The following is a 23,099-nucleotide window of genomic DNA, read 5'->3' as shown; positions in this document are numbered from 1 at the left end:
CATGCTGCGTTTGGCTCAGTGTCTGATGCATAAGTTTCACAGCAGACATTAGATGCAATAATTAAGATTGCTGAGGCAAGCAAATCCTCCACCAATAGTAAGAACCACAGGCCTCCCGTGGCAGAGCAAACAGGCTACCAGCTGTTTCAGCTGCAATCACCCTATTGGCAAGAGTCCTACTAGGTGCCATGTACTGGAAATCATTAGTGCCACACAGTCACCCAGCTGCCATCCATCTACCCACCACTGTGTACCCTCCTGTTAGCTCAGTATGGAGCCAGGTGTTGTGTTGGGTAATAAATTGCATAAAGCCCTGAAGGGATTTATGGTTTCAAAGGGGAGACAAGAAATAGTCTACTGTCAATGCTTCTCAAACTTCAGCTTGTGTAGGAATCACACAGGAACATGTTAAAACATAGTAGGTCTGGGGCTGGACAGAGCCTCTGTGCTTCCAACAAGCTACCAGGTGATAGTGCCACACAGTTTGAGGAGCAGTCCTTCCTCCCACAGCCAGTCAACCCGAGGAAATGTTGTTTTCCTCTCTCTGCTCATGTTCTGGCTGCACGTTACTTTGACTTCTTATGGGGCCCATAATACATTGTCTACAAAATTTCATGCTGAAAAATTCTGGAACAAAATCTTCAAGGAGCATTCATCCTGCAACCTGGAGTCATAACTAGTCTCAGAGTACAGTGAACACTGCATTCTCAGGAGCTTGCTTCTGTTATATTTATTTTTCTTTCATGATCAAAATCCTTGTGGGGAAAGAAAGGAAAGGAGAAAGAGACAGAGAGGAATCACTGTAATGCAGCTTCCTAACTTCCGGCTGGAAACAGTCTCAGGTACCCAGTTTCTTCTGGCAAAACAACTGAGAGAATACAAATAGCAGTCTTTCACAGAGGAACCCCTAGCAGGACAGGACATTTGAAACCAGGCCACTATACTTGCACAGTGTCCAGGGATCCTGCTTTGTTGCTTCAGTAGAATCTTTGGTCTAATTCAAATAACATTTATGGAAGATCTCAAAGCAGAGGGGTTGGGGGAGGGGAGTCCAGGGCTAAGAACCAGTAAGTCCCAGACAGCAAGAAACACTCGTCATTTTTCATTAATGCATTTGTGGAGCAGTTTGCTTTACACAAGAAGAGAAGCCTGTTGGCCTGTAAAGACATGGCAACTTGAAAATTCAGATGCCTAAGTCACAAGTGTGTTCCTCTGTGGAACTGCTCTTGGATCTGCCCCTGGATTCATATCCTATCTCACACAACTATTGTGGCTTCAAACAGCTGGAAAGTGGTGATCTGTTAGGATCTGTGGTCTAAACTCAGCACAGTGGTGCATACCTGGGGAACTTATTGATTTACTGACAGGATACTGGGATCAATTCCCAGTATTGGGGGAAAAACATTTGTTGTCTAGTCATCAAGTGGGCCTCTTCCCAGGTGGGGTGTAAAAGCAGGGCAGTTTTATTTGGGTTTCTGAGAGAGTCTCGCTTTGTAGTTCAGACCGGCCTTGAACTTGTGGCGATCTTCTTGCCTCAGCCTCTTGACTGCTGGGGTTACAGGTGTGCACCACCACACTGCTGGCAGAGTGAGACAGTCTGGAGAAGCGATGAGGAAGGCTTTCCTGAGCAGGGATCCTGTCTTGATTCAGATGGGTCCTCAGACTGGAGCGCACTGCTTACGACACGTGTTACAAATGAAACAAACACGTGGCTAATAAAGACCCTTCCTTCAGAAACATGTTGCAAGGGTTCTACAGGATAAAGCACACAAATGACGTGAGTGTCTTTATGTAGTAACATGCTCTGTTGTGGGAGGGAGTGGGTGATCAGGGTGAGGAAAGAGCTAAGGGCTTGGGAAGTCATTAGTCCTTCCAGCGCAGAATCAAACTCAGTGCCCTTGACGTTGGTCGTAAGTGTTCATCCCACCTGCCCAGGCTTCCTGGCCCTCCTCACCAGGCAAGAAGCCGACAGCTACTCGTGAGCCTGCCCTGCGGGGGCTCTGGGAATACACTGCCTGGCCCTTGGTTCCCACTTGGCCAACCTCCCAGGGTCTTCTCTGGTGACTGGATCTTTCTCTACTGTAGTTTGGTTTTGGTTTTTTCCAATAAAAACAGAACTTTACAGCTTTCCCATTTGCTCTTGTAGTGGTTACATTTTTAGTTGTTTTATTGAATTCTATCTTACTGATAGATTATAATTTTTATAACCATTCACCCAGTGAGGGGCACTTAGGGTGATTTCCAGCTTTCAGTATTCTACATAGAATGTCTGAGTATCATTTTACAGATCACTTTTCTTTCTTTTCTTAAAAAGCACCTTTATTGAGAGATATGTATATGTGACACATCACATAACTTATACATTTGAAATGTATAATTCGATGGTTTTTACTATGAGTTTATAACTATTCTTGCAATTAATTTTGGAACATCACACTAGAAAGTAACCTCATACCCTTAGTAATCCAGCCATTCTCTCCACCGAGTCCTAGGTGACCACTAATTATCTGCTGACTATAGATTTTCCTACTTAGGAAGTGTCATGTAAGTAGAACTGTGCAATGCCTCAAATGACAATTTTATTGCATGATCTTTTGTGACTGGCTTATTTTACTTAGCATGCATGCTTATATGTACTTTTTTCTTTCCTTTTATTTTTAAAAACTGTACTAGGAATTGAACCTAGGGCCTTTGTATTCCCAGCTGTTTAAACTGCCTCGGCTAGTCTCAAACTTGTGATCCTCCTGTCTCACTTAGCATGTTTTCAAGGTTCATCCATGTTGCAGCCTTTATCAGTACTTCTTTTTTATATTGCCAAGTAATTTTCCATTGCAAGGTTGTACTCAATTTGCTTGCTTGCTTCTTTGTATGAGACAGGGTCTCACTATGCAGTCCAGGCTGGCCTTGAATTCTTTCTGCCTCACCTTTCGGAGAGCTGGAATTACAGGGATGCACCAGCACACCCAGCTCATTTTCATATCTGGGTTGTTTCCACTATGGGACTACTACGAGTAATGTTTCTATGAGCATTCTTGTGGAAGTTTTTTGTTTTGTTTTGTTTTTTGGTACTGGGGATCAAACTCGGGACCTTATGCTTGCACGGCAGGTGCCAGAACCACTGAGCTAAGTCCCCGGCCCTCTTGTGGAAGTTTTTATGTACACACGTTTTCATTTCTATCGGGGCCCACCGCGTGGCTTTATTCCTGTGCAGGTGTTGCTACCCGTGTTTCATTCCTGCTCGAGTTATGTTGGACTCTTGATTTCCCACTCGACCCCAAATCTGCTCCTACAACAGCAAACACTGGAGACTCGGTTTCCCCGCCCAGCCTGTTGCACACACCAGGAACTCAAAAGCCATCCTGCCACTTCCCTGCACTCCTCTGTCCTTCACCCGAATAGCTGGTGTCCCAACCAGTAGCGCCTCGCGCGCAGAGCCTTCCCCAGACAAGCCTTCGCTGATGTTCTAGGGTCAAGCAGGCCATGAATGCTACACAGACTCACAGCCTGCGCTTCCATGGGTAGGAGCGTGTGATTAACGTCTGTCTGCTCACTATGTATCTCAACTGCTGAGCACAGGGCCTGGCAGACAGCAAGACCAGTAAACCTCTCAAGGTTGGATGCATAGCACTCTTCCTTCATAACGATTCACAGGTCCCGATACGGTAGTGTCTATACCAATTTGTTGAACTACTTTAAATTTTCAATTTTTAAAACCAAAGTATAATTTATGTACAACAAAATTCACCCTTTTTAGTGCACAATTCTGTGATTTTTTGCGGGGGGGGGGGGCAGTGCTATGGATTGAACTCAAGGCCTTCACACTGAGCCAGATCTCCACCATCTGGTTTTTTCCCAGGCTGGGCTCAAACTTTCGGATCCTACTGTCTCAGCCTCCCAGAATGCTAGGATTACAAGTGGATGCCACCACACCCAAGTCCAGCTCTGTGAGTTTTTGCAGTGTCAACAGTCATGTGATTATCACCACGATTAAGACAGAGAACAGCGCACTACTCTCTAGCATGTCTCTGTGCTCCTTCAAAGTCAACCCTTCCCCTCAACTTCAGCTCCTGGAAACCTCTGCTAAGAGACTGTCCGTCCCATTGATTTACTTTTTCCAGTGTCACAGAAATACAACCATGCAGTATGTAACTTTTTGATTCTGGCTTTTCTTTACTTGGCATAATGCACTGTGGGTTCATCCATGTCTATAATAATTCATTCCTGTGATGGTTTAGATCTAAAATGTCTGCCCATGTCTCACTCTTATGTTCGGAAGTGGAGCTTTGGGGAGGTGATGGGATCATGGGGTGCTGTCAGCTCAGAGCTAAATCTGCTGGTTGGAGTCCATCACAGCATGCGACCTGGAAGGATGGAGCTCCCTCCTGGCTCCTCCCTCTCCCAGCTGAGGTGTCTGGGCAAATGAGAAACAGTGCCTGCGCAGGACCAGGCCCATTTCTGACCTCCAGAAGGATCTTAAAGAACTTCAAAGCTTTGATAGAGATTGTTTCATCTCAGACTGGAAAGGATCCTTTAAATACTGTGGAGTTTTTTCCTATTCTTTTTACAATACAAAGATTGAGAAATAGAGAACGTGCACCTTAGTAATTTCAACTCAGGCACCTCCTGAGCACCAGAAAAGATTCATTAGGATGAACTTTATGAACTTGGCATTTTAATTCTACAAATAGCTGTTATGTGTATGTAGAGAACTGTATCCAACATGTTTTGAAATGTGTATGCATTATGGAATGGCTAAGCTGAGCTAATTAATACCTCATTTTGCTTTGCATACTTATATTTTGTGGTGAGAACACTTAAGATCTAGTCTCATCAGTTCTCGAGTACATCATACATTGTTATTAACTGTAGTCACCATGTTGTACAAGAGATTTCTTGAACTTATTCCTCCTATCTAACCAGAATTTTATACCTTTTGATCAAGAACTCCCCAACTGTGGGGTGTGGTGGTGCATGCCTGTTATCCCAGCACTTTGGAAGGCAGAAGTAGCAGGATCTCAAGTTTGAGCCCAGTCTGGGCAATTTACTGACTCAGTGAGACCCTGTCTCAAAATGAGAAATAAGGAAGAGCTGGGGATGTAGCTCAGCGTGAAGGCCCTGGGTTCAATCTCTAGTATTACAACAACAACAACAACAACAACACAATAACACAACAACACAAACAAACAAAGTTCTCACCCCCAGCCTTACTCCAACCCCTCATTATACTCTCTCTCTCTCTCTTTCTGGGAGTCTGCATTTTTAACAAACTCCCTGGACCTAGATATGTTCATCCACATTGGAAACCACTAATATTATGGAGTTGTTGTTTTTCTCTCATAGGGATAACACCCAAAACACCACTACTACTGATGCCATTTTGCTAACCTTTCTTGAGTTCACCATGTGCCTGGTGCCACTGTAAGTGTATGATGTGCATTTACTGAATCCTCACAGCAATTCTCTGGGATAAGCATCCTTCTCATCTTCAGTGTGGGGAAGAAGAAACTGAGGTACAAGCCACTTGTCCAGGTCATGCTGCTGGTTGGTGGTTTAGACTTAAAGGAGTCAGTAGTCAGGGCAAGGGCAGGGATTTGTGGGTCCCTCTGCCCCTGACTGCTGGTACAAATGGAGCACACTGGCATCAACATTTGCCCAGAGTTCTACTCTAGAGCATGGCCAGGCTCCATCCTAAAGAGCCAGAGAGTCCCTTGCTGACGGAGGTCAGCTGCTGCCTAGTGGATGGCCAACTCTCCAGCCCAGAGGTGGGCTGTGTCTGCCTCAGGCCTCACCTGTGAAAACACTCCGGCTAGGTCTCGGGGACAGAGTAACTGATAATGACACAAATCTCTCTTGAGTTGCACTGTCATGGCTGCCTTGGTGTCTTGATTCAATTCAAAATGTTTCCCTTTCATGACCATTTTGATTTGGGGGAAGAGCTACAAGTCATAGGGTGCCAGATGCCATGAATAAAGTGGATGAAGACACACCTTTATATTTTTAGGAGCCTGCCTTTCTGTCAAATGGCACTCAGCAGCATTCATATCTCATAAAGACACTCACGAAAGAGGACTTTCAGAACTGCTCCAGAAAGTGGCAAGAACAATGGGATAAGTATGTTTGAAGTGAGAGGAAATAATTTAAGAGAGAGTGATAGCAATGTTTTTTCCTATAACAATTTTTTTAAAACTTAAGTATTCATCATATATTTTGATCACCCTGTATGAGTATTTGTAGGAAGGAGAAACCAGGTTCCAATCTGCCTCCCTGGGGTTGGAGACGTAGACTTCATGGTGGCTGGGCCAGAGCATGGTCATCTAGAGGCCGCTGGCCCAGACTTCTTCAGGTTCCACCTTGTGGAAGAGTTAGAATTTTTTTGCCAATACAGGTTCTCACAGTTTTAGAGGCCAGAGACCCAAAATCAAGGAGAGGGCAGTCCTTGCTTGCCTCTTCTGGTTTGTGGCTCCTGGTATCCTTGGCTTGTGGAACCTCTAATCCCTGTCCTATTGTCCCATGGCCTCTTCTCTGAGGGTCTCTCTGTCTGTGTCTACTTGTCTCTTCTAAGGATGCTTATCATTGGGTTTAGGGCCCACTTCAATCCCTGATGTTCTCCTCTTGATCCTTTCTTAACTACATGGGCAAAGGCTCTTATTCCAAATAAGCTCATTCTGAGATTCCAGGTCTTATGGGAGACACTACTGTATTTCAATTCACTGTAGATGCTTTAATAGGTAAAGGCTCAAAAATACAAACAACCACTTTTACGTGAAAGAAGAATTTGTCATCACCACCCCCTGGGTTAGTTATCTTTACTCTCCCTCGGGCCACAACCTGAGGACATGTACTGAGTTTCCCTAGAGTGACTCTCTCAATAGAAAAGGCAGCTGACCATGGTGCAAACACCTGTCATCCCAGCTACTCAGAAGCCTGGGGCAAGGGGGTCACAAGTTCGAGGCCAGCCTGGGCAACTCAGTGAGGATTTGTCCCAAAATGAAACTGGAAAAAGGCCAGGGATGCAGGCCCTGAGTTCCATCTCCACTACTATCAACCCCCTCCTCCAAACAAAACTTGAGCGGGGGACATAGTATACCTGCCCTCCTAGCAAACAATGGAACAAAGCAAAAGAGAGTACAATGGAAAAGAAGGACGTTGGTCTCTCAGCAGGATTTCTAACCCATTTTCTCAGCATTGGGAGTTTCTCAAGGTTGTAAGTGTAGACAAGCTACTGTGCACCTAATTGTTCTCTTGGTCCATGCTGCTCTAAGTGGAAACAATCCCTTGGCCTTTGGGGTCTGATAAAATTCGGTGGAGAAGGGGGCAAGGGCCAGCTGTGCTGAAGGAAACTGTCCCGTGGCAGCAGACTTCTGGAGCCTTCTCTGACTCCTGCCCTATGAATTAGGGCGGTAGCAAGTGAGGAAACCTGGCAGTGGATGCTTGGCTTGTCCCGGGTCGCGGTGTCCCCATCCTGAGGTGATGTGGCGTGGTTGATCCTAGGAATACCTGGAAGCTCTTTAGGCTTGGGTGCCTGTGTTGCTAAAGATTGAAACCAAAGCTTCGCATATGTTAGGCAAACACTCTACTACTGAACCATAGCTCCAGCACTTTTTAACACTTTATTTGGGACAGGGTCTCGCTATGTTGCCCAGGCTATCTTGGAATTTAAGATTCTCCTGCCTCAACATTCTGAGTAGAGGGGATTACAGGCATGTGCCTCTGTACCAAGCACCTAGAAATGTTAAAATTTTGTTGTAAGATATAGCTTCCCAGCTCCCAATCCAGATCTAACAAGTCCAAACTTCCTTGAAGACTGAAACAAGAGCTTTGCAGTTAGACCTGTGCCCAAATCTTGGTTCTTCCATTAAGGGTTTATTGGAGACACCACTCACCTGTGGATCAGAGGTCATAACACTTACCTAGGATGTCTGTGAGAATCAGAGGCCGTGACTCTGCAGGTGTTGTGTGCAGAGGAAGCCAATGATTAAAATAATTATTAATACTAGCAGTTCAAGCTGACTGAAGTGCTTTGTTTTTATGTGGGGGAGGGGAGGGATACTAATTATTTTTTAGAAGCCAGACGACTTTTGCTATTATCTGATGGGAATGTAACCACCATCAACTTTCTAACTTTTCATTACGAAGTATAGGTTTTAAGACAATAACAGGAACGAGAAGACCTATTCTTTCCATGCCAGCATCTATCCAGTGCAGAACAAAGTGTTGTTATTCATGGCCAGGCTCCACCTTGAGAGGCTGGCATTTGTCTCTGCAAACACAGTCCTTTTGACAAATTCTTAGAAAATCACGTGCTAGCCATCTGGAGACCCAAGACCTGTGACTGTCTTAGGCAGAAAGAATGTGCCATTTGGGCCTGATGGGCAGGGGCTAGAGTACTACCCATGTCAGTGCTGGGTTTACCCTTTTCAGACTGAAATAATCTGCATTGATGATTTAGCTCAGCATCTGGCATTTGGCACCCTCATGACCTTCAAAAGCTGCTGGCTACTTCCATCATCCCAGCCTCTTATCATCAGCCCTTGAGTCCGAGTCCTACTAGCTCTGGGTCTGGAAGCCGCCCCAGGCTCTGAGCTGCCGAAGCCCCTTAGGGTGTTCTGGGAGGGCTCTTGCTTTGGCAGGGAGGATTTCCCAAGCCAACTTTCCTTTTTATCTGATGGGAAAGGCTGAGGTAAGAGGTAGCAGCTGGAGACAGCACAAATAAATACAGAAAATCCTCTTTGGGGCTGGCATTGTGCTGAGGACAATGGCAGGCCCTGGAGACCACTTTCATCCAGTTGAGACTGGAAAGGAAATGCGGTCACAGTACACTCCCCTCCACTGCTACAGCCTACCCTGGGCCCATAGGAGAGGGATACATTATTTTTTCTCTGAGTCCTCATCTCAGGTTGGGCAGGAGGGAGTTTGGAGGTACAGAAGCAGGTCCTCAGGGTGGGGTCCAGACTTCCTGAAGCTTTGGCCACTGTTCTGTCCATCCCTCTGGGCTTTCCTAAAAGCTGCCAACCCCAAGACTCCACCTTTCCTAGTTCTTCCAGCCCACAATGGGCCCTGAGCAACAGGGCAGGCAAGTGGACACACCCAGGCAAGGCTGGCTGGCTGGCTCTGTGGGCGTGTCGAGCCCCTTCCAGCAACTGAGGCTGATAAGGGGGTGCTGAGCTGCAGTGGTAGCTTTCCAGAGCTGAGGAAATGTCCCCAAATACTCTGGACTGGCAGCTCTGTCTGTGGAGCCTTTGGTTGCTTTCAAGTGAGGCATACAGTCAGAAGCATCTTTCCAGAACCAGCACCATCCCTCATGGGAACAAATCCCAGCTCTTTCCCTGGAGTAGGGCAGGGAGTCTGCCACACCTAGGAAGCTGGCATTTTTGGTTCTGAGCAGTCTGTGACCCTGGCTGGCCACAGCTCTGGACACCTGCCCAAAGGTGGAGCTTGGGGCTGGGAGATGGGGTTTGAATCCTCAGACTTCACTCAGCAGGCAGATCTTGTCTGAGACACTTAATCCGAGTCATTTCCTTAATTCTAAAATATAAGCGATGTAAGGAAGTGTACAAAAAAAACCCCATAATATGCTTAGCTCAGGGCCAGGCAAGTAGCAAGTCCTTATTACATGGCGGCCGCTTTATTAATAAAGGCTATCTGAGGGCTCATTTGCATCAAGCTGGATCTTGTTCTACAGGGAGTCTCAAAATAACCCTTTGAAGTAGGCATTATTATCCCTCTTTTATGGAAATGGAAATTGAGGCTTAGAAAAGCAGATCATCACTAGTTATGTAGCTAGTTACTGGAGGAGCTGGGACTCAAACCCAGGGACTTCGACGCTCTGCCCAGCACTCAGCTGCTGTGTAATGCTTTCGGTTATTACTGTTAATCAGCACATTGACAGGGATCTCAACCTCAGACTACTGCTGAACAAGGACAGTGCTGTAATGGGATAGAAGAGGCTGAGAGCTCGTTTAAATGCTTGGGTATTCATATAAGGGTTACTGTAGAAGGGAAAATGCTCAGAACAAAAAACTAAAATTCTCAAGTAATTTTTTTCTTGCAATGCTGGGGACTGAACCCAGGGTCTCACGCATGCTAGGCAAATGCTCCACCACTAAGCCACATGCCCAGCCTCTCAACTGATTACTTAAAATAGTGCTACTCGCCCTATCAAACATGAGAAGCCATCACCACGATATCACTGTACAGCTTCCCTGCCTCTGAGCACTTTTCTTACTGCATTTGCCTTCAGCAGCTCAACACAGCCAAAGCGGGCACCCATTCCGAATTTATCTGTAAGGACACTCAGGCTCAGACAGCTTACATGGTTCTTCAAGTCTAAGCGGCTAATTGCTCTTCATAAAGATCACTAACATTTCTTGAGCAGTTACTATGTGCTGGGTACTGTGCTAAGTGTTCCGCATGTATTATCATAATTTAACAATAGTCTTCTGGTGGGTATTGATATTTTGTCCATTTTGCGGATGAGCTAATTGAGACTTAGAGACTCTAAATAACTGGCCCCGAGACAAAGCTAGTGAGTGACGTCCTGGCCATTGTTCCAAACTGTCCCTTAGTGGTAGTAATGGAGCTCATGGCAGACTAATAGAACTGGCCCTGGGAGGCTTAGACTGGGACACAATCCTGTCCTCGCAAGGTCAAAGGCGGTGGGACTTGGAGGAAAACATGGTATTTGAAAGGGACAGACCTAGACAGCCCCACTTCTGTCGCTGACAGGCTGAGTCATCGGCACATTTGATGAGCCTCTGAGCTTTGCGTCCCTTAGCTGCATGGCTGAGCCACAATTACCTGCCTGGGAGATGCCCTAAGAGATGCGTTAGTACAAAGCTACGCTGCCTGGCACTGAACATAGAGCTCAACTGTAAAGCAGAAACACACACGGAGCTAGTAGTACCGGGTAACCCTTGCTCAGCACCAAATGTGGGGTTCAATCATAAGCAGGTGAAGAATCTGCTGGGGCAGGTTGGCTGGGCCATCCAGACAGGTTCAGAGGAAGGGTGTGAGTGTGGGCTTGTCTTTGATTTAGGGCCAAGGCAGCCCATGGGAAATTCCCGTGGGTAGCTCCAAAAACTGCTTTTAGAGTCAACATTCTCCATGACCTCCTCTCCCTGAGGCCAGACTCCACTCTGGTGTCCAGCTCCTTGAAGAGCTGGGCATTGTCTAGAGGAGATGTTGTGGCAGCAGGGAGGGACCTGGTATGTCTGGGGAAGTTGCAGTGGTCTGGAAGAAGCAGAGGGTGAAAGCCAAAGGCAGAGCTGGGAGGGAGGGGAAGCTGGGCAGTGAGTTGGGGCCAATCGTGAAGGTCCTTGGACTCCTGAAGAGGGCTGGCTACAGGGGCAGAGTCATCTGCCAGTGGAAAGGTAACCCCAGAACCTAAGGCCACAGGGAGCTAGAGAGAAGGGCTAAACATAACCGGGCTGGGGAAGGTAGGGGCCAGTGCTGGTGCTAATGGAGGCAGAGGTGACAGAGAGAAAGAATGAGGAGCCACGGCCTCCTGAATGAACTGTTTCCCACAGTAGCACAGCGAAGATGCCACTTTCCACAGAACGACCCACGTCAGGCTTCTGGGCGGGGGACCCCGGAAACGCCAGTGTGACTGCCCACACTAGACAGAGTAGGATGAAGGTCCTGGCCACTGCAGGCCATCTTGAGACCAGACCCTTGCCTTTTCTGGCAAGCCCAAAATTCTGGCAGTGCAGGTAAGTGAAAACTAGATTTTCTTGGTGTAAAGGTCAAGAGTGCAGAGGAAGTCCGATATCCCAAGATGCTTTCCTCTTGTGCTGCAGCTCCTTACCGGGATGGTCCACACTCACGGTGGCTCAGAAGCTCTTGTCCCCAAGCCTCTCCAGATCCCCAGTTTGGTCCAAATGCTGAGACTGTCACTGCTGTGTCACAAATAGAACTGACATTGGTTAACAACCAGCACAGCGTAAGAAAGAGCTCTACTCAGAATTTATTTCCTCTCCTCAACTTGGTCATTGTGGTCTGTATTGCAGGACAGTGTTGGAAAATACTGTCATTTGTTGTGTGCACGCACACCCGCTCTCCTGCCACCTACAAGATAAATATGGATTCCCAAGGCTTCAGTTTCATTCTGATCTTGGTTTGGTTCTTGGAAGCTAGGTGGGTAGTTTCAAAAGCGGGAGAGACCGTCAAAAGGTGCCTGGGAACAAGAAACGAAGCAGCCATGGAGGAGCCTGCGAATGAAGCACACAGCTTTATTCACCAGGTTGTGAGTGGGACAGCGATCCAGAGTGGAGCAGGCCAGGAACTGCGCAGCTCAGCAACATGGGAACCGGCAGGCCACCCACTCTGCCACACACAAGCACAAGGTCCTCAGGTACAGACACGCACTCGCTCAGGTTCACAGGGAACAAGGCGTAGCTTCTCAAGGTTTCTTCTAAACATTTGCTTTCCTATGTCTGAAAGGGGAGGGAGGCCAGGAAGGCTGTATGCCTGTCACCGGTTGGAAAGAAAACTCCATAAACCCAGCTCAAAATGAAAGAACTCCAGAGATCTTCAATGCAGAGTCGATGGCAACACATGGAAACCACTCACATTTATTACTGGACAAGTCTGTACACAAAACCCAAAAGGAACATGAGTTTTGGGGACAAGTCTTTCCTCTTCCGCAGGGCAAGGAAACATATGCATACACAGTCGGGCAGCGGCCTCGGCCTATCTACACGTTAGGGTACACAGTGCTGTCTCCTTCCATCTCCCACTGAAGGGCTCAGGAATTTACTCATGGGAACCTCACTCTCGGGAGGGACACTTTGGGATGAGTTTTATTTAATGATAACTAGCACTCAATTACACTAAGCTTCAGAAAACATTGGATTTAATTCTATTGTGTATACATTCACTGTTTAAAAAGTTTCAACTTAAAGTGACCACCTCCCCCTTTCTGAGTTTGCCAAAAACCTACCCAAATGAAAATATAACAATCCATATGCAAAGCATATCTGTCACCATCTCCCTCTGCTTCCTGAGTAGCAAATGGAAAGATACTGTAATTTTTTTTTTAAATCCCGAAGTAAAGCTTTCTCTTCCTTGAGTCACAGTGTAGTTAGTTGGTTAGTTCCCTCAATGTACATTATCAGGGATGATATCACTGCAAATCTTAAGCCCCAAATAATCTCTTTTTCTGGACAGAAATGTTCTTCAAAAGGAAGCATTAAAGGACAAACTTCAGGGCACATAAATAAATACTCGGTTTGTCAAAAGAAAATAATTTTGAAAATCAAATAAAATCAAGGCTGGCACAGGAAGTACAGATTAAATAGCTACCAGAAATATAGACAAAGCGATTTAAAATCTGAACTTGCTTCAGGACACAGAAGGGTGGATGCGACAGAGTTCATTTCCCTCCTACCATCATTCTGATGGCCAGAAACAGGGCTGGGAGCGAGTGCCCACGCTGGGGCCAGGCTTGTCCCCCCCACCCCAGAATGCCAATGCTAAGTTTGCACTAAGTAATTTTTTAGAAAGACTCACCTAATCAGAAATTGTTAATTTGAATTCTTTTAAACTTGCAAAAGCATATGTATTTTCTATCATCATCTGAGAAGCAATTCTTAGAAAAAGATGCCTGCTTCAAAGTATAAAGAAATCAGGTCAGAGTTTTAGAAACATTACCAGCTGCACTTCTCTGAGTTACAGGTGACTGATACCGACTAAGATGGGAGAGGTGATGGTTGGGAGAGAAAACTCCTCCAGCCTGTGGCTCAGAAGAGAGGACTCAGCCTGGGGGCAGCAGGGTTAGGGTTGAGGGAGAATAGAGGAGAGTGCAGATAGAAAACTATCCCTAGTTTTTTTCTTTTTTTTGCACCTTATTATCCATCAACTTTAGTTTTTCTCTTCGTGGTTTCAGAGAACAGGCAGTTTGTGTTTAATTAATGAAGAAGTTATATTAAAAACATTTCATAACAACCCCCAAACCAAAACTGAAATGCATAGCTAGCTGTACAGGTTTCCAGATGCTCTTCGTATCTCCTAATAAATCACACGGGAAGAACACATGACTTCCTTGAAGACATCTTAAAGGAAGCACGAACTCTCATTGTCATAGAGGCCTCTTCTACCTCAGGCAATTAATATGCACTTCAAGTTGTAAGTCAAATGCTTGAAAATGTAGCCCTTAATATAGGCATCGAGCCTGCCGCGTATGTAATTCTTTTTCTACAGTGAACAAGCGACTTCAATTGTGTTAACAGTTCACATTTTCCAGTGAAATACAGGGGAGGGTTAAGCAGAGCGTAACAGGAGGGTTAAGCACCTCTCCTGTGCTATGGCCTCAACATTTGGAGGTCAAGGATGCTGAGCCTAGTTTAATAAAATGGAGAGGGCACCGTAACCACCCATGCCCTGGGCTGGCCAGTCAGAACCAGACAGATCCCTGACCATCCTTCCAGCTGGAGCCTTCTCCTGGGAGGGGGGTGCACTCCAGGTAACGTCTCCAGCAGCCCCTCCCCAGGGCAGAGCATTACTCTGCTTGTAGACGGGAGGCCACTGATGTGTTGTAGAAATTGCATTTCCGCACAGTGTAGTTTAAATGAACTTTATATGGAAAGCAGCTTTATCAAAAATTTTAAGCCAGTTACAGAACTGAGTTCAAAAGATACAAGAAAGGCAGGGTTTCTTTAATGGGAGCAGAATAGAGTCCAGTTCTTTAACTGGCACTGCAACCTTAGGCAGGCCCTTCTTTCTGAGTCTCTGACATAAAGAGGGTTGTCCCTTCTTTGTCTGATTTTCCTACTCTGTGACAAAGCCATGTCCTTCTGCAGAAAAGCAAGAACTGGGCCACCCCATCTGATTGCATCCATCCTTGGAAGAACCTTCATTTGTCTCACCCTGGCAATGTGATTGCATGTTTATGGGTGAGGGCTCATTAACCAAAGGCAAACAGGCGGGTTCTTTACTATCGCCATAAGGAAAAATATCCTCTCCATCAGCCAAGTGCTGGGACCCACGTGGCCACCAGTTAGTCACTATGGTGGGGGACACTGAATCCACCATAGTCCCCATCTCTACACTCTGCCAGGGCAAAGCAAGAACTGCGATGTACAGGCTTTGTGCAGAGAGAAAGGACAGTGAAAACACAGGAAAGTGAGAGGTAACTAAGGCCTGCAGGGGAAGACAGCAGGCTGCCTCCGACCAGGTGGAAGCCAGTCTCTTTGCTCAGGCTCATTCTGTCAGAGCCACCTGCTGAATATGTCCATGAGTCCAACACATAGCCCCTACTTGGATTTGTGAGAGTAGTTCTCAAACTCAGATTCCTTCCATAAGAGCACAGAAGAATACTTAAAGCAACCACAGCATTCACCACTGCCCTCAAACCTAATGGGCAGAAGTGCCACAAGTCCAAGGGCTGCAGCACAGGCTCCGAAACTATGCAGCTTGCTCCTTACCACTGGGGTCAGGTGGATGGCTGGTAATCCTAGTCCTTGGTGCAGTGGGAAGAATCTCTGAGCTTCTTTTCTCAGAGGACTTTGCAGGTGAATTCAAAAGCTTTCTCCTTTGGCTTTAACAAAGAGCTTAAACTCTTAAGCACAGCTTCAAAGTATGAGAACAAATGCGATTGCACCTTAGAGATTTTCCCTTATCCAACTCACACCAGGCCTCACAATGTGGTCTTACTTGCACACTTTAGTGAGAACGAGGCTCCAATTTGAATTGAGAGTTGTGGAGTACGAGGGCTCCAGTGTGATGCTCTGAGCTCCAAACCAGCCCAATCCCACCAGGAGCTGCCCCAGCACATGGATACGCTGGCTTCCTAGGACCAACACCTTCCCCACAGAGGAGGTGACATTGGGGGCAGAGCCTAGCCTCATTCTTGATGTTCGAGTCACATGCACTTGTGTGAATGTCCTTTAGAAGCAGCAGCACAGTGTGACATTCAAGCAGAAATTATAAAACACATGCAGACTCACAAGACTGCCCCGGGTGAGTTACACGCTCATGTCTACACGTGCACACACACACACAAACACATATCTCCACTCCATGATGTTAACAGTGCTGGGCAAAATAAATCTGTTTGATGCAGTCTACTTTGGAGTTGCAGGGATTTAAGAGAAAAACGTGCCTTTCCTTAGCCTGTTACTGAAGAAAATCAGTATGGGCTTGATCTGATTCATAGGATGCTGGACAGAGCAAGGGACACAGAGTAGAAGAGCTTGGGTTGGTGACAGGACATTAATTTTTTTTTTCTAAGACTGACAGGATCCATGGACAAAAATCACCAGCAGCATGCAGCCAGGCCACTGGAGATAGTTTGTCTGTCCTTTCTTTGCAAAGGTGGCACCCAAGCCAGCTCCTGTCCTTAATGGGGAGGAAGGATTCAGCACACTACCTGAAACAGGAAAGAACTCCAGGATGGTTTCCATCATTCCTTTTCCTTTTCTTTTCTCCTATAAAAATTTGACTAATGAGGGCTGGGGATTTAGCTCAGTGGTTCCGCCGCCTGCCTGGCAAGCTCAAAGACCTGAGTTCAATCCCCAGTACCAAAAAGAAAAAAAAAAAAATTTGACTAATGGCCAAGCAATTAGCCAGCCTGTTCCCAGCAAACGGGAGAGAACAAGGAGTTTGTCAAAAATGGTTTTTCCCAATAGTCATCTACTTGATCAGAGCTGTCTGGTTCCCTTCCTGATTTCCATGTCAGCTCAAGCACAGGCACTGCTGAGGCTGGCAACAAAAGGTGGGTAGAAAACAGTATGGACTCCTCACTCCTCCGATTCCTCCTCCCCAGCGCAGTGCTACATAATAAATACAGTTACACTTTGGAATTAGCACACTCCTTCTTCCCAAGCAGCATCCTAAGGGCACTTGCTGGCTCGTATCAGTACAGTCAGCACTACGTTGGACAACAGTTACAGGAAAACAAAAGGGGAAAGAGGAAGCTCCTGTTGTGGAACAAGGTCATGTAAAAAGGTCACATGTGGACACTACTGCTAAGTTTTGGGACATAGAAATCCCTAACCCATTGCTGCTTGGCCAGTGTTACCACTGGTTGGCCCAATGTTTGGCTCACGGGTTGGTGTTGTGACCAGACTTTCCCTTTTTGTTGTTGCTGAGAGATGGGAGTTTGTAAATTCTCCAATCAAGGTTGGGCCTTAAAACACATCCTAGGCATTGCTGCCTTGACAGTCCTTTTTTTGCTAACTGCCATGTATGTGCAGGACTTAGAAGAGTTTTGCTTTTTTCTTCATGTCGTTGCGTCTCCAAAGAGGTAACTTGTCAAACTCCTGTATGGACATCCCAAAGATTTCCCGAAACACTTCTGGGGCTAAGTGGCGCTGGGAAGACAGAACAGAGCAGAGGTCAGTCCTGATGGCCACATAGATGGCCTTGGAGAGCTGCTCTCCCAAATACAGGGGCCCTCCATATGGGTGAGCTCCCCATCCTCGGATTCAACCAATAGTGGATCACAAATATTCTCCCTGCCAAAAAAATTGCACCTGTACAGCATATGTATAAACTTTTCCTTTGTCATTTTCCCCTACACAATACAACTACTTATACTGCAGTTACATTGTACCTGTTATTATAATTAATATGAGATGATTTAATGTATGTAGAAGGATATGTGAAGGTAATATGCAACGATTGCTTTATTTTATATAAGGGATTTGGGAATCCATAGATTTTAGGATCTGAATGGAGATCCTCGAATCAGTCCCCTGCAGATATGCAGGAACACAATCAGTATTTTGAAGAGCAAAGCAGAATGACAGGAGAGGGGGTCTGATGCTTGTTACCAAGCATAGATAGGGGTGGAGTCGTCCTCTCCAGATCAAAGAGCTGTAGAAGACTAACAACATGGCTACAGTTCAGTGTCACACCAGCGAACAATGACGGGGGACCAGGAAGGTGATTTATCATGGTGAGGCAACCCCGGGTGCTCGGGATGTTGAAGATGCAGAGAAAAGGGACCACAGCAATAGAAAGTCAAGGAGAGACAGACTTCCAAAGTGGTCTCAGGAGCTCAGGGCTGCTTCCTGGCTCAGCAACAGGGGGAAAGGTGGGTGTCACTGTCACTTCCCCTAGGAAAAGTTCCTTTAGGGCTCTTGGGCCAGTATTCTTGGAGCCAGCCTGACCTCTGATGCAGAGGCATTGCCTTTCGTCAGGGAACAGTAATGCTTCTTCCTGAGACTTGCAGCCAGGATTTTTCTTAATTATAATCATTTGGATGGAAAAGTACCAAGATCAGTCTTCCATGTCTAAGGAGCCTGGGGTATGTGTACCCAGAAAACCCTCAGCATGGAATGCAGAAACAACCAAAGAAAGACACCTGCTCACTACACGCCTCCTTCTGGAGAGCTCCTCCCCTCCCCTCCTGGACTCAACCCAGGCTGAGAGAGAGACAGAAATCCGGGAATATCTGACGACTCCCATGTGCACCCCCAGCTCTAATTATGGCCGTGTCCTATTTCTAAAGTCCATGGCCAAAATCACACTGTGTCTCCAGGGTCATTTTAAAAAATATTAGTAGGGATTTTAAATACTAATATATGTAAATAAATTCAAATCTAAATCCTGTACTACTTGGCCTGGCCGAAGCCAGGAAATGCCTGCCTCAGTGTAGAGGTCAAACATCCTCTGTGCTCTCTCTCCTCACCATATGCATTTCTGAGAGCAAGGAGGGTGTCTGGTTTCTTATGTATGTCCAAGTATTAACAGAATAACAGCAGTGAATGAATGCTTACAAACTTGCTTCTCATGGTGTTTGTTTTTGGCAGTACTGGAGATGAAACCCAGGGCCTTCATACCGAGCTACATCCTCAGTCCCTTTTCATTTTTCGCAGGGTCTTACTAAGTTGCTAAATTGTCCAGGCTGGCCTTGAACTTGGGATCCTCCTGCCTCACCCTGCCTGAGTGCTGAGATTACAGGTGTGTGCCAGCACGCCTGGTGTCCCATGGTTTTATCTCATTAGAGATCCTCTGAGGTCTGAGTTCCCTCTTTGTTCTGCCTACAATTTGAGATTGATAGATCTGCAGCTGGATATGGATTTTTGTTTTTACCTCCAGTCGGGTTCTGTCTACATCTCTTAGGATTTTGTTGCGCCCTCTGTTGGTCACCATGAGCATCTCGTATGGAAATATCTGAGAAGGAAAGAAAACATCTCTTGAACATTAGGAATAAGCAGAGCCTACCTCAAATCTGGTATTTCCAAGACAGAGCTTATGAGAGCTTATCAAGGCAGCATCTGAGTAGAAGGTATTCCTCCTGAGGACCAAAAGAAGCTCCAGTGTCCAGGGGACAGGGACAGATTCTTTCTTTCCCATCTATCCCCAACTTTCTACCAGTGTCTCCTGCAGCACTGTGCCCTGGGAGGGCTTTGCTGAGTACAGAGCACTAACTTACTATGAATGACAAAAGTCAGAAGAGAACTGAAGTTACAGGTGCACACGCTGTCTCTTATATCATGCTGTTAAATGGCAGGAGACCTTTGTGGTTCAACAATCTTGGTTCATGAATGGCTCCTGACTCCAAGTAGCTAGGTAGGCCCCAGAAGCAGAGTGTAGGCAGCTGACACACTGAAATAAGCCCTGGTTATGGTCACCAGGGAGCAAAAGCCCTTGAACACCTCCAGAGGTACAAAATGTTCTGGAGCTAGGGTGATCAGCCATCCCTGTTTGCCCAGTACTAAGAAGGTTCTGGGGGTACATGACTCCTGGCAAAGGTGACACATTGGTCCCCCCTACCTCAGCAGTCTGTAGCTATTCCACTCAGCAATAGACATGCCTTACAGGACACATGGGAGGGTGTCAAGGTGACACCTAGATCATAAGGAGAGAGGTGCTGGTCAATACAGTGCCATGTATACTATAGGCCTGACCTGCAGACTTAATGTGGCAAAACAGTAAACTGTTAAGATGCTTTATGATATGGTTTGTCTGAATGTACCAGCCTAGAAAAAACGGGCCTCACACTCAGAGCATGGTGAAAGGTAGGAAATTAAGTCTTCTTAGGGCTGCGTCATTCCAACATAAGGGGAAAAAAGCAGCTGCACTTGCCTTTGGTTCCAACATATTGGGCATGGACACTCCTCGGTCCATTCTCATTGCAGGCATGTGGCCATCCGGGAGGGTCTGCAATAGAAATGCCGGCTCAGGGACAAGAACCAAATAGCAGGGATCTCAAGGGAGGGCTTTGTGGGCTCCCAAACATCCCCTTTGTATCTGAATCTTCACCATCATTTTATCGACCTGTCATGTTCATTGCCATGTATTTTTCAAAATGAGATCCTTAATGAATAAGAGAGGGAATACTGTTCTTCTGTAATGAAGTTGGGGGAAAAAAATTCCCAACTTGATAACTGTGGCTTAAACTCCTGAATTTCAGCTGCAAGTCTGAGAGTACATAGTATGTGAAAAACTGCCCAGCCTGTTATTATTTTACATTTAATTTTTCTTTGCATTTTTCTCTTTCTCATTTCCCATTAGTTTTATAAGCTTTTGGCTGCAAGGTGGGAGTGTAGCTCAGTGCTAGAGCATCTGCCACCACCTGTGAGGCCCTGAGTTCCATCCCTAGCACACTATGCACACATGTGCACACAAGAGAAAACTGTTCCTTCCTATCGGCCAACACCTAACTTTAGTTTTCTTCTTGGAACAGGCAGGAAAAGAGAGGATAAAAACACTGAAAAGTTATACAAAATTTTTAAAAGTTCAAATAAACTGCACACAGGCAGATCCGCGATGCTGGTCTACTTCCTCCTTGGAAAGCTCCTCTAAGCCACAGCGAGACAGTCTCCCACCCTCGGCCTGCTCGTGCTGTCCCTGGGACACAGGGACAGTGTGATGCAGGCACCAGGCATGCCTGCTCTGTATGATATGGAGCTGTGATGAAAGATCAACCACAACACGCATCTTCTCAGCAGAAATCTCTCCCCCGCAGCAAGCAGCCTGGACTGGCACATGGCCATTGCGCTGGTGTGGCTAGCTCCAGAAAGACAAAGTATTCATACCTGGTAGTCTGGAAAGAAAAGGAAAAGAAAGTATCATAAGGATGGACCATGGGGAGACATGGAACTATTAACAGAGAGCCTATATTCTATGACTACAAGTCCCATGATGTCCCCCAGAGAGCCACACTCTCCATCCTCAGTCGGTACCACCAGCCTCCCTGGAGCCAGGAAACCCTGCACCAGCTTTGGGTATCAGTTAAAACATCTTCTTTTCTCTCTCCTTGTCAGACAAGGTGATCAACAATACAGTGACTTTTTGGGGGTTGGCAGTTTTGAGACAGGGTCTCACTATGTAGTTCAGGCTGGCCTTGAACTCATTATGTAGCCCAGGCTGGCCTTGAAGTTGAGGTGATCCTCCTGCCTCAGCCTAAGTGCTGGGATTACAGGCACATGCTACCATGCCCAGCTAAAATAGTTTGTGTATCTGAAGCAAGGACAGTATTTTGAGGGGGATTGGTGGCAATGCATCTTTTACTGTAAAATTTTAACTTAAACATTTACTGTATTTTTTATCATATTGCATTAAATAGCTGCTTATAGCAATTTCTGTCAAGGAAAAACATTATACCATGCCCTTATCTACCATATTCACCAGATCTGGAACCTTGTGACTTCTGACTCTTTCTCAAAGTCAAAACACCCCATGATAAACGTAACAATTATGTAGCGCAAATATGTATTAATAAAAATAAAATTTAAAGGGTCCATGAGAGGTAGACATTTTGAATCTACTCAGGACATGGGGGCAGACAGAATAGTGCAACTAAAGATGCTCATGAAAGAGGGTTCCAGAACTCCCTAGAAAGTGGGATAGGTGTGTTCGAAGCAAGGGGGAATAAGCTGAGAGGGATTAATGGCAATATGTCTTTTGTATTTTGTAATCTCTTATGTATTTTGAGGGCAGGGGTCGTGTCGGGCTCATGGCGGCCCCTCCAGGTGTCTAACAGAGAGTATGCAGCACACAGGAGGAGCAATGAGCGGATAAGCTTCTCAGGGCTTTGTTCCATTAAAGATCCTCTGGGATTTCAGTGATTGCTCCACCAGCTCACGGGAGCCGTCAGACGCAACACATCGTGAACAGGCAATGCACCTGTGATTATGTGGCCTCCTGTGAGCCTCAGGCTCGGGAAGGCGCACCATGGCCAGCCCAGCCCTGGGGCCTCACCTCGCATGCCCCTGCTGACGTCCCCATAGCTGTTATACTGAGCAAAGTCTGTGGAAACGGGCTGAAATGAAGAAAAGCAGTGTTACCAAATCTTCATGGCCATCATTTTGGAGTCAGGTAAAAAGGAGGAACGGACTTAAAATCCTAAGAATCCTTCCCAGGCTAAATTCCTGGATCTTCATTTTTCTTTTTCTTCCCTATTTATTTTTCTATAACTATGAAATTTGTCTTTTGTAGTACCTCTGTTGCCTCTGCCCACAGATTCTATCTATCTCTTCTTCATAAATAAAAATACATTTCTTATGAGTTACGTGATTACATTTGTTCTATACCTTGGAAAGAAGACAATTGCAATAAACTTTATTTTTAAACAGAGACAATAAATCAAATGATTGTTTTTTGTTTCACTGTAAAAATATTTGCCACAGTATTGCTGAATCTAGTTTCCTATTAAGCTTACACAGGCCATTCATTTATTTAAAGTGAATAAAGTCTTCTTCTCTTAATAGAAATATTTTACTTTGCCGGTAACTTGAAGTGATTTACCAGGTGATTGGGGAGACTACAGTTTTCACTGTAGGCCAACACTGAGACCAAGAGTCCCATGTACTTAGACAGTATGGCAGAACTTCAAGCAGGACTGAGGAAGGAGTAATGTAGAAACAATCAATCGAAGAGAATTCTTACCCGGTGAAGTCCATTTCTTCCATAGCCAGGGAGAGATGAGGTTTTTGATGATGGAGCATGTAAAGCTGAATGAGAAAAAGTTTTTTTTTTTTAAGAGCAACTGTTAGGAAATCAGAAGTCCAATTCTTTCAAGAAATTGGAATCATACCTGCTTCCTTTGCAGAAGAGAAGATTTAACACAAACAATTCAATTCACATCGGGCTCAAATGGTCACAAGTGCTACCGCCATATTTGGGGGACGCAGGGAATGGTACCTAACTAATTT

At 45.9% G+C, this 23,099-nt stretch overlaps 1 protein-coding gene across 17 annotated transcripts in view; it reads right to left on the bottom strand.

Annotated features, from left to right (window-relative positions):
• Positions 1 to 12,553: 12,553 nt before the first annotated feature.
• Positions 12,554 to 23,099, bottom strand: part of Ablim1 (actin binding LIM protein 1) — a 295,966-nt gene continuing 285,420 nt past the window's right edge. For 9 of the 17 annotated variants that reach the window (XM_087185683.1, XM_087185686.1, XM_087185680.1 and 6 more), the window contains 3 exons: positions 22,834 to 22,898; positions 22,147 to 22,207; positions 20,082 to 20,989 (listed from right to left, as the gene is read on the bottom strand). In XM_087185683.1, the coding sequence (XP_087041809.1) occupies positions 20,976 to 20,989; positions 22,147 to 22,207; positions 22,834 to 22,898 (140 nt within the window). In that variant the 3' untranslated portion in view covers positions 20,082 to 20,975. Of the gene's footprint in view, positions 17,307 to 19,032; positions 19,114 to 20,028; positions 20,990 to 22,146; positions 22,208 to 22,833; positions 22,899 to 23,099 lie in introns of those variants that run through there. The other 8 variants (XM_087185690.1, XM_087185687.1, XM_087185688.1 and 5 more) reach the window with 1 other exon arrangement.

Source organism: Heterocephalus glaber, unplaced genomic scaffold, assembly GCF_053883595.1.
Source record: "Heterocephalus glaber isolate CG9 unplaced genomic scaffold, H.glaber_assembly_v1.0 deba00001497, whole genome shotgun sequence".
NCBI lineage: Eukaryota > Metazoa > Chordata > Mammalia > Rodentia > Bathyergidae > Heterocephalus > Heterocephalus glaber.
Note: the sequence above shows the minus strand (reverse complement) of the source record. Positions and strands in the feature narration are given on the sequence as shown.